This window comes from Schistocerca americana, chromosome 11 (assembly GCF_021461395.2).
Source record: "Schistocerca americana isolate TAMUIC-IGC-003095 chromosome 11, iqSchAmer2.1, whole genome shotgun sequence".
Taxonomy (NCBI): domain Eukaryota; kingdom Metazoa; phylum Arthropoda; class Insecta; order Orthoptera; family Acrididae; genus Schistocerca; species Schistocerca americana.
Window position 1 is genome coordinate 53,936,108 of NC_060129.1, and position 12,715 is coordinate 53,948,822.

A 12,715-nucleotide genomic window follows, 5' to 3' on the forward strand; every position below is an offset into this window, starting at 1 on the left:
AATCAAGCATAATGATGTCACTAAGTTCAAAGTTGTGCAGTACAGAATTACGTAACATTAACTTGAACGGGCACCAATGTGAGATACGGGCATCATTTGCTTGACAGTAATACTTCGTTCACAAACACACACATTTCTCTGTATTTAATAACTCTATTGTGTAAATCACGCGCAAAAATGGTGTCAAGCTGCATTATTTCCATAACTTTCGACTGAAGTCAAAGTTAGTTAAGTAAGACATTTTTGTACACAAACACTCGAACTATCTCTCTCTCTCTCTCTCTCTCTCTCTCTCTCTGTCTCTCTCCAGTGCCATAATCATGCCTAAATAGTTTCAACTTGGTCTAACTTGGTCTAACTTGACCCGGCTCATAATGCAGAATATACATCTTACGTAAAATATCATGCTAAGCAGACAAACTCACAAATAGACAGTCTGAATTACTAGAAGATTGTAATTAATTAGACATGTACTTGATCTAAGTTACAATACACAAGCAGACCATCTTTCCTGTTTACACCTAACACGACCATGGAAGCTGTGAGAGATGATACATCACCAAAGATGATTCAATATTTCTAAGTAAAATCGTTGATGATATTATTTATGATTTATCGAGTACAAAAACACATGCAGGTGATTTATAATCAATATGTATTGGAGAAGTAAGTGCATAATATGTGTGTCCCTGAAACTCATAAACGAGTCCCAGTACAATTAAGGGAGTTGTATGGTGCGGCAGTTATCCATCCCCCGTCCATGAAGGTTCCCATTTTTACCTGAAGGGCATGCTTTTGAAGATACATTGAAGAACCAATAAAAGCTGGTACACCTGCCTAATGTCATGTAGAGCCCCCGCGAGCACGCAGAAGTGCGACAACACGTCGTGGTACAGACTCGACTACTGTCTGAAGTGGTGCTGGAGAGAACTGACACCATGAATCCTGTAGGGCTGTCCATAAATCCGTAACAGTACGAGGGGATGGAGATCTCTTCTGAGTAGCACGTTGCAAGGCATCCCAGATATGCTCAACAACATTCATGACTGGAGACTTTGGTGGTCAGAGTAAGTGTTTAACCTCAGAAGAGCATTCCTGCAGCCACTCCGTAGCAATTCTGGACGTGTAGGATGTCGCATTGTCCTGGTGGAATTGTCCAAGTCCGTTGGAATGCAGAATGGGCACGAATGGATGCAAGTGATCAAACAGGATGCTTAAGCACGTGTCACCTGTCACAGCCGCATCTAGACGTATCAGGGGTCACGTATCACTCCAGCTGCACACGCCCCACATCGTCACAGAGGCTCCACCAGCTTGAACAGTCCACTGTTGACAGGCAGGGTCAATGAATTCATGGGGTCGTCTCCTACCCGTACACGTCCATCCGCTCGATACAATTTGAAACAGGACTCTTCCGACCAGGCATCATGTTTCCAGTCATCAACAGTCCAATGTCGGTGTTGACAGGACCAGGCGAGGGGTAAGGCTTTATGTTGTGCGGTTATCGTCTCCGAAAGCCCATCTAACAACTGCACCAGGCACTTGTTGTCTTATGAAGGCGCTCCCGACCGGAGCGCCGTATTCTGATTGTTTACATATATCTGCATTTGAATACGTGAGCCTATACCAGTTTCTTTGGCGCTTCAGTGTAGCTCATAATAAGTTGAGCCACACTATAATAGAATTACAAATATTAGGAGCCATTGTGTACTGAACATAAAATTCAGTCTGTGTATCTAGTTTCATGTAAACAGTGAGAAGAGCTTAGGCAAGTGTTAGTCAAGCATAACAATGTGTTTTCAAATGTATGGAAACATATTACTAACGCAATTTAAATGTAAGAAGTTGGAAATATTTTTCAAGAAACCATGTCCAATGACGACCAGTTGCCAAGAACCTCTTAAAAAACGATTCAACGAACGTTAGACTGAAGAACACTGGAACACGCAATACATATTTTCAAAAATCCACTGGCAGTAGCACTGAAATGTGATAGAATTGTAAGGCTGGTACTGAATGCTCATAGTTTAAACAAAATTTAATGAGGGACAGCGCACAAAATACACAAAGTTATTGCAATAATTCTGAGGAGCTACTTGTTTCACATGAATGGTTGGATATAATTTGTGGTTACTGGAATTTTCCATTGGCAAAAAGACTGAAGAAATTATGTGTCCCGTATATATAATGGATTTTCTCATAGGTATAGAGTATTTCCCTCTGTCTGTAATATATCGGTCTTTGCCATTTTAAGATCTATGGCGCTGTTACAGAGACAGGAAGCATTAGGGCAAGTGACATTTTAAGTAGACAACATGAAGTTGCATGTCCTACTTGGGAAGAGTATTTTAGTTTTCTGGACAATGTATGAGATGAAGTAGGACAAGGTGGCACAAAACTGAATTAAGAAAGTATGGCATGCACTAAGAACCAATTGTATTTCTTGCTCCATGTATTTAACGGAGAACGTATTTTAGCAAAACCATCCAGGTTCTCAGTGACTGAGCTGTTTGAAACGTCAAAGAAAAGGCAACAACGTAAAGCCATGTTTGACTTGTTTATGTCTTATGTTTTGTAGGAGTCATTCAACGCTCCTTACACACATCAATTGTTAAAAGCGGATAGCCCCTGGGTTCAGACTGAAGAACATCAGCCCACATTTTAAAAGCTAAAAAATCATTTCGTAAATAACCCGCTGCTGAATCACTCACATTTTGAGAAGACTTCTTTTATTTTATTGAACTCTGGTGCATATGGTAAAAGAGTGTAGGTGTTTAAAATAAAAAGAAGGGGATACTGAAGTGCGTAAGATGATAGCTTTTACCACTTAATCACTGCAATCAGTGGAGCATAATAAAGGAGTATCAGAGCTAGACGCACTGGCCATCGTATTTGGAATGAAGAAATCTGAGCATTCTTTGTTGAATCACCAAGTAATAATATGCAATGATTTTAAAGCGCTAACATTTTTGCAAACTTGTCAGCTAAAACATACCAGGTGAGCAATGTTCCTGCAACAGTTCGATCATGAAATTAAAAACATGTGAAGAAAGCGTACTTTGGCGGCCAACAGGTTGACAGAGTAACTTTAGAAAATATGCGTTTTGAGTTAAATAGAAGATTAGTAAATAGCATGTGCAAGGGAATATGCAATCCCTTGAACACAGTGGAATTATTAGCAGTAGATCATTTTCGACCTACGTCTAGTTCTAGAGGAGCGTGCTTTGGTCTACTTCAGTGGATTCAGTAAATACATTAAGCTATTTCCAGACAGAAGAGCTAATGCCACAACATCGACAGAAAAGCTGGGTGACAACAATTTTGTTGATTTAGGTAGGCCTGAGAATGTTGTGGTGAGTAATGGTAAACGGTTTCCAAAAAATGGTTCAAATGGCTCTGAGCACTATGGGGCTTAACTGCTGTGGCCATCAGTCCCCTAGAACTTAGAACTACTGAAACCTAACTAACCTAAGGACATCACACACATACATGACCGAGGCAGGATTCGAACCTGCGACCGTAGCGGTCGCGCGGTTCCAGACTGTAACGCCTAGGAACGCTCGGCCACTCTGGTCAGCGGTAAACGGTTTGATGCTAAAAAATTGAAGAAATGTTGTCAGGATAGGATACATTATTATCTTAGGATTTTCCCTTGGATAAATATGAGTGATAAGGTTATAGGGGACTTAGCAGAAGATTTGGAGGAAACATTCAACATGGGGTTATAATATTAAGTATTTAGAAGGTATCATTAACAACCACAAGCCTGATGCAACAGTATTTTCATCATACAAATTAATATGTAACCATAAACCAGAGCTGTCTGACTTTCTTGTTTTATTCGATTTCTCATTAGGCAACAATCAAGCACAAGAAAGAGTAAACATAGGGGAAAGAATGTTAGATGCGAAATGGTGATATGATATAAAATCTGTAACCCCATCTAATTTCAAAGTAGGATAACTGGTACTAGTAAAGACTAATGAATAAAGCAGAATGGAACAAACTAAAATGGATATACAGGTATATCATCAACCATTCAGAATTGTACGAAACCTCACTTGAATATCTCTCGAATATCTGAAATTTTGTAAGGAATTGAGACTCAGGAACATTACAGCCCTGAAATAAATTGTAAATAACACTAACTAAGAGTCTGTTGGGAAGGTACTGCTGCATCGTAGTTACACTGCTTGGCGAACTAAGAGGCCTGAACAGGATGGAACTTTATTTCCAAATTCAAGTATCGTACTTCGGTTTATCTTTAGTTCTTATTAATTATGTGTTATTTGTCTTTATTTTTGACTATCTTGACAAGAATGGCGCAGCTGAAACAATTAGCTCATACTGACCACTTTGAATCAAGACAGAAATCTGAAACGAGAGTTTGCATCTGAGAACATCGTAAACAAATATATATACATTTATATCTGATGTAGATAGTAGAGAATGTGATGTGTATGGAGACACAGAGCCATATTATCTCATATCTATGTACGTTGCATGGAATATGAAGCTAGTAAAAGCCTAAAGATTCAACTAAGTGTAGTTATTAGGTATTACGTAAAAGAACTCAAGACTTAATGAAGTAGACGTCCCTGTATGTTGAAAGGGGTCAGCATAATAATGATGTTTGGAGTAATATTGAATAAAAAGAGTATAAAATGTCGTGTATATTGAGGAGAAAAAGAGGTTCTCGGAAATGTCTCAGGAAAACGGAGATAATTGCAGTGTTGCAAGAGGTGCTGCAGACAAATAGAGGGCAAGTACAGGAAGAAATAATGTCTGATTTATATCAGGTGCGATCAAAAAGTTTCCTTTCATTTACGTCTATGGTCACAAACTTTTTGTTAACAGATTATCGGTTTCGGTCTTTAATGACCATCATTAGATCTGCAGCAAAAATGGGAAAAACATAAATTCACTCGCAAACTATATACAGCTTAAGAACAACACACAGACCATAATGAAAAGTAGTGCTGACAAAATTTACATTTGTGTGCTTTGAATATGAAGAGGCGTACCTGTTTCATAAAAACAAATTCCTAATGTACTGCAGTCATAGTGGCATCGTCAAATGTTAAATGCGGAGTCAGCACCAGCATCGTCAAATACATATAAATAACATCACATGCACGAGTCATTTTGTCAGTAATACTACTGTATAAACAAGTTGCCGTACAGTAGCCACAAGACGTTTGTGTTGTAAGTCGCTAATGTCGGCATACACTAGTTTTCAATAATTAATTGAAACAGCGAAAATAAAGGGCTGGTGCAAAAGTTGAAGTCTGTAATAAGCTTATAACGTATAACAGGCATTACATTAATAAAAAGCAATAAAAAGAAGAACACGACAAAATTAATATTGCTAAAAGGGGGGGAAGACTTAAAAAACAGTGGTCGACGTGCTCTAGTGCCAATATTCTAGATAATGACATAAATATTAAACACCGTTGATAGTGTACCGAGTAGTATTAAACAACCATAAAACAAATCGCTAAAGGAGCCACATATGAAAGAAAACACACTGATGCACATAATCAGCGCCCTCTGTTAGCGTTAACGCCAGAATTCCTCACAGGCGGGAAGTGGCTGGAGGAACGTTACCGGCAGAGGACCCCTCCTACCCAGCGGTGCTCCGTTGCAAGAAAAGAATGATAAAATTCCGTAACAGTGGATGATCTACATCATCTGATTAATGTAGTCTATGAAATGAATAGAGAAGGAACAAGAACACACTAGAGTCACGCGTAAAACGTATGAAAACGAAGTAAATATGTGATGCACTCAATACCAGGTGAACGTGTCAACACACTATATATAACAGAGGCGTGAAGTGATTAGAGTAAAACATTTTCAAATAAAGCAATGTAGGTATTGGGCGGAAAGTCATTTTGCCAGTTAAGCAGTTTAGTTGGTTCTCTATTTTTTGCTTCATAAATATCAAGCTGCTCTAACAAATTAAGAGCACGGCTTTTTCCCAATCAGTGAAGAATACGCATGCAACTCTCAATGCTCCCTATGGAATGACCAGTATCAAATAAACGCTGTCCCAAAGCCGTTTTGTTTCTGTGAGTGTCCTTTAAACCATAATTTAAAAGAGTGGCCTGTTTGACCGATATAATATTTGACACAATTACTGGTCAATCCTTTATACTCCAGAGCAATCAAATTTATCATAGTTCCCTTTTAGTTTATGTTTTATTCGTTGTTTTATGGTGTTATTAATCTGAAAGCCACATCTGACATCAGACTTTGTGAAACATTATTCTATTTGCAAAAATTTTCCATCTGAAAGGTCTTGCTACAGCATATCTGCAATGAAGCATGACTCTGAGGCGGGTATACAAGCACCGACATGTAGGCAAGGGGCTAGTGTACCATTCATGTCACTTCGAGGAGTGTGCGGCAAACACAGCCCCATAATCTATGTGTTTTGTATCTTAGACAAGATTTACGTCCTAACATAACTTAAAGGGCACATTCCGCTTCATTTGACAACTATCTTAGCACCCACTGCTTCTCTTGTGTGGAATGTATGGTCTACACCGGTTATTTCTTTATCGAATTTTTACGTCGTTCAGAAATCGCTACATCTTCTAAAGTTTTCACGCTAATTAAGGGCGTAGAAGTATGGTCTTTTCCGAATGCACTTCCGACCAGAAATCAATTCTGGTAGCTGGAGTCAGAGATCCTCGTTAATCCACCCTTTTGAGTTATTTCGGTGACATTTACTTTCATCAAAATTTTCATTCCCTAACGCATATTTCTTTACAAGTCAAATACCAATTTTCATAGATTTAACTTTAAATATGTTTTAATATAAAGAAATTTTTTGTAAAAACTAACGTCCCCTATTTCATCCCCTTAGGGTTTGCATTTACAGAAAACATTTAAACGTCAATTTCTTTACGTCTAACCAAGAAGCCAAGTACAAACTTTCAACATTTTATTTGAAAAATTCTTTCGCAATCAAATATTTCGAGAACCATTTTCATTCCTAATTTTACCTCCTTAGCAGCTGAATTTCCAGAAACACCGAAACACATAATTTTTTAAATTTCCAACCAAGAACACAAATACAAATTTTCTTCAGTTTACCTATAGAAAGGATTACTTAATGAAATAGTTTCATAAAAATTTTCATCGTCTGTTTCACCCCCTTAGCGACTACAATACCAAAAACATCGAAACACATACTTTTTAATTACTAACGAAGAAGTCCTATGCCATTTTTCAGAGATACATCTTTAAAAATGCTTTATTAGTACTGTAATAATGATTTATTTTCAAAATAAACTTTCACCCACTATTTTAACCCCTTAGTAATTGAATTTTCAAAAATACTGAAGCATGTATTTTTTTATTTCTGATTTAGAAACCAAATTCCGGTTTTCAAGCTCTAGCATCACAATTAAGATAAGAGTGACATGTCTTCAAAAAACATTTCAGCCCCTACTTCACCCTCTTAGGGATGGAATTTCGAACAATGCCTCACTAAATGGTGTTAACAGTATAAGACCAGCGCCAATTCTAGTAGTTCAAGTTTCTCATTAGCAGTTTGTGCTAGTGAATGATGAGTCACACACTAGTTCATTCACTTAGTGGCTGAATTCCCAAAAACACCGAAACACGTATTTCTTGTTTCTAATCGAGAATCCAAATACAAATTTTAATTAATTTAGCTTTAAAATGCTTTCATAATGAAATAATTTCATAAAACATTTTACTGCTTATTCCAAAAACGTTGAAAACCTTATTTCTTTTTATTTCTAAGCAAAAATTCAAGTAACATAGATGTAACTTCAATAATTGTTTTAACAGTTCTTTAATAAAGATTTATTTTTAAAAAGAGACAGTCACACACTATTTCTCCCCCCACAGGAATTCAATTCCTATAAGTGCTGAAACACTGTTTCTTTACTCTCTCCAAATTTCGAATTTCTATCCTTGGTGGTTAAGGCTGGATTGTGACGAGTGAGTCACTCAGGACATTGCCCTTAATATATAGAGATAACAAACTGTCAAAGGAGATGCTCACCAGTTTTGCTGATGTTGTGGTCATTATGAAGAAATTCCCAATTATAATCCAAGACAAGGCGATTCCTGTGGTTTATGGCTCTTGTGATCTGCTGTACAGCGTGCAGTAACTTGGTGAGGATCGCACTCCTCAGCCGATCCGTCTGCAGTGTCTCCAGGTTTCATTCCATGTTATCCAACCTTAAACAATAAAATGCGGTCACCTGATGTAACAAGTGACATTTTTATACTGGACCGTCTTTTCTTGAACAGAGCAATGAATCCAAAATCAGCCAGGCACTTCTCAAGTTTTTAGGTCGCCCTTCGACACTGACTTCCAAGTAATTAGGTATGAATAAAGATATTAGATTGAGTTATTCCAGCGTGAATTGTGAATGGTATGCGAGTCTATTGACACGTTTTGGTAAAGTGAGCGGTCTTTGTTGAAATACAAGAATACTTGTGCACAAGTTCATCCAATACAATGATAGAACAAGTACCGGCTCTACTATAGGTAGATCATTACTAACGTACTGCTTATATAATATACAAACATATACATTGTGTTCATTGGTGAATGTTCAAATTTCATAATCATACCATAGCACTCGGTGTCACTTGACACAAGTCTTTCAGGCTAAGTTTCGGAACATGGCGTTGACAGTTCTCTACAAGTATTTGTTCCTCCACAGCACAGCCACATGCAACACTTTCACTATAAAGGCACCACTTCATCAAGAGGTGGCCATATCTCCCTTGCGCCATTCGAGTGCAGATGAGTCATGAGCATTCACCACAACGCAGATCAGACTCTGCACGCTTCACCGTTGGTTTCTGAATAAGATGCGCCTTTTGGGTGTTCATTCCCATATTCTTTCTACATCTCGGTGACATCGAAGATAGATACGAAAATAAACACAAAGTGGCCTGTGTGACTTTCTTCAGGTGTGCAATCAGTGGATTTATGGAATACGGTATTTAGAACTGAGTTCATACGGTGCTTCAGAATTTGCACCTTGGTCGGTTTAGATATCAGGTGAGCAGGAGCAATGTTGGATAGGACAGGCAACCATTGTGTGGCACTTGATCTGGCAGTGCCACTAACGGTTCTGAAGGCCTCGTTGTGCATAATGGTCACTACACTTTCATGCTGGGGCATTGCGTAGCATATCTGCATTTAATCCCCAGTCATTTCCAGAAAATTTGTGCAATTGATTTACTGTTGAGCCAAACTTTGTCAGGTTCAATAAGTGCAGCACAAATGACAGAGACAGATAAGGGAGACGCCTACAGTAGATGTTTAGAGAAGCAGTTATTTTATTTGGGTTTGGCCACAGTCAGCGCACTGGTCAATCAAAGCACTATGACGACCAAACTACTATCGATATGAAACCGTCCAGACTGTAGCAGCGTTACCTGGCGAGGAACGTGTGCTAATCACACACACACACACGTTTCATGCGGTATCAGTGAGCGAGCTGTCTGTGTGTAGAATGGGAAGGCACGCAGTCCATCTGAGTTCCTCCAAGGGCGGATTGTGATGGCCCAGAGGCTCGGCACGAGCATTTCAGAAACTGCACGACTCGACGGATGTTCCGGGAGTGCTGCGGGAGTGTCTTCAATGCGAGGCGACACTAAGGCGAAACCACATCCTGACATCCTACAACTCCAGCACCTGATCAAACCAGAGTAACTCCCTGCAGATGATCTTACCGCCCTCAATTAAACGGAAAAGTATAAAATTAAAAAGACTGAAAATCGAACGAGATATGAATAATGAAACAAACGTCTTTGCCACACCAAGAAATGGAGGAACACAGGGCTGCTGGCCTGGATGATATCTGCAATACAGGAATAAAGCATTTTGGTACTACAGCATTAAAATGTAATGTACGGTTAATGAATAGCTGTATCACTAGCATGCACATTCCGAAACTCTAGAGGAAAGCCAGAGTGGTAGCCCTGCTAAAAACCCTACAGATACTCAAACTTGTCGCCTTTGTCACATTTGTGTCATCTCTATGGGGCCATTGAAAAAATACGTTTTGGAAGACTTTTTGTAGCATTAGAGACCAAATTCATACCAGAACCAGTAGGATTTATGCTTGGTGGTTGTGGTAAAATACTCAGTCTCATTCAACATATAGAGGACGACCTCTGACAGAAACAGATAATGGGACTCGCATTTACAGAACTCTCGGCTGGCTATGATACGGTCAGTCACCAACAGCTGCTCGATAAATTTTATAACAAGGACTTCCGAATGACAAAATTAGAGGAACAACTATTTCAAAATAGACTTTTTATGTGACGCTACAAACAAGAAATAGGCACAGGACAAGGCGAAAAAATGACACACATACAAAATTGGCTCAAATGGCTCTGAGCATTATGGGACAACAACTTAAATCTAACTAACCTTAGGACGTCACACACATCCATGCCCGAGGCAGAATTCGAACCTGCGACCGTAGCTGTCGCTCGGTTCCAAACTGTAGCGCCAAGAACGGCTCGGCCACTTCGGCCGGTCTACACAGACACACACACACAAACACATACATACATACATATATATATATATATATATATATATATATATATATATATATATATATATATATATATATCGACGATATTGCCATGGGCTCACAAGGAAAATCGTTTGTGGTGTGAATTCTCAAAGACATACTATGGAGAATAGTTCTGCACATTAAATCCCAGTAGAACTCTGATGTGTGCCTTTCACTTTAGAAATAAAGACGCACATACACAATTTAAAGTGGCGAGGCTCGGTCAGGAACTAAACCGAGATGAACTGCTGAAATATTTGGGTATTCGACTTGACAACAATGTGACATTTTGGACGTTAAGGGAAAGTGTGTGCGAGTAATAACATCATCCAAGAATTCAGCGGCATGAAATGGGGAGTCCATCCTCAAATTCTGAGAACATCAGCTCTCGTCCTATGTTTCTCTGCAGCTGAGAATGCGACAAATGCCTGGTACCACTCTGCAGTTGCCACATACGCCGACGTGGCAAACAATGAGAGAGAGCGCGTAGTGTCTGGCTCCTAAAATCAACGCTAGTTCGGCAAATTTACCCAACTTTCGACATAGCTCGACCCATAAACAGAAGGTAAGTTGCAGTCCGATTATCACCGGCACCATTTATACGGTTACAAAATACAGCACAGGCTACTGATATCCCAGTGGAGTTTAATAAGAAGGACTAATTCTGTCAACGAGCCTCCTGAAATAGGATGAAAAATTTATTGCGAAACTGTACTGATCAGATGCTCATAAAGCCTGAAGAACCACTGGCTGCTGCGAATCATCTGTTGTTTCCGACATGGGAGGTGCTTCACCACTTAAGAACTACCATCACACACTGCAATACCAATCTGGGAAAATGGAGGTGTAACAAGAACAACTCCTGGGAATGTGTTGCAACGCAAGACCTAACGATATGCCCAAAAACAGGCAAAACGATCGTAGTGGCATACTTTATGGTGGCAAATGACAAAGCCACCCATGTGTCTCAGTACTGGAAATTCATTTATCAGCCGGAACATTATGACTACCTACTTTATAGCCTGTACGTTCACGTTTGGCATGGATAATAGTGGAGCCTTATCATGGTATGAAAGCAGTGAGGCCTTTGTAGGCCGCTGAACGGAGTTGGAACTACATCTGCACACACAAATCCCCAATTCCCATAAATTCCGGGGACGAGGGCCATAAGCTGCGACGCCACGTTGAATCGCATCCCAGATGTGTTCGATCAGGTTCAGATCTGGTGAGTTGGAGGGCCAGCAAACCAATTGGGACTTGTCACTGTGTTGCTTGAACCATTCCGTCAGTATCCTGGCCATGTGACATAGTGCATTATCTAGCTGAAAAAAAGCTGTCAGGAAACATTATCGTTGTGCAGGGGTGTATGTGGTCTGCAAACCAGTATACTATTCTCCTCGGCGGTCATGGTGCCTTACACGAGCTCCATTGGACCCACGGATCTCCATGTAAGTGTTCGCTGAAGCATAATGGAGCCGCCATCAGTCTGTCTCCACCCCACAGTACACGTGTCAAGGAACTGTTCCCCTGGAAGACGACGGATTGGGGCCCTTCCAGCGGAGTGATGAAGAAGGTATCGGGATGCACAGATCATGCCACAATATACCACTGCGCCAAGTTCCAGAGTCGATGATAGTGTGCCCATTTCAGTCGGAGTTGCTGACGTCGTTAACATTTGCAGAGACACAGGCTCTCAGCTGCAGAGGCCTGTCATTAGGAGTGTTTGGTGCAGTGTGTGTCTAGACACACTTGAACTCTGGCCAGCACTAAAGTTTGATGTTAGTTCCGCCACAGTTCGCTGCCTGTCCTGGTTCACCAGTCTGCACAGCCTACGACGTACGACATCTGTAATGATGGGTGGCCACCCAACCCCACGACGTGTGGATGTGTTTTCACTTTGGTGTCGCCACATGTTGAACACACTCACCACTGCAGTCCCAGAACACCCGACAAGTCGCGCAGTTTCCGAGCTGGACCTCCGGGCCATCACACTCTGTCCTCGGTCACACTCAGGTATATCACGTGCCTTCCACATTATAAACATGGACAGAATACTCACTGATACTAGAGATGCACCGTGCATGTGTCGACTGGCAATTATTCCTCACAGGGTGACAGTTCCATTG

General features: G+C 40.2%; 1 protein-coding gene across 1 annotated transcript in view; it reads right to left on the reverse strand.

Moving 5' to 3' along the window:
- LOC124553231 overlaps window positions 1–12,715 on the reverse strand; it is a 44,116-nt gene that overhangs the window by 13,783 nt on the left and 17,618 nt on the right. Inside the window, exon 3 of the mRNA XM_047127121.1 lies at window positions 8,042–8,183. Coding sequence (XP_046983077.1) covers window positions 8,042–8,183 — 142 coding nt within the window. The remainder of the gene's footprint in view (window positions 1–8,041; window positions 8,184–12,715) is intronic.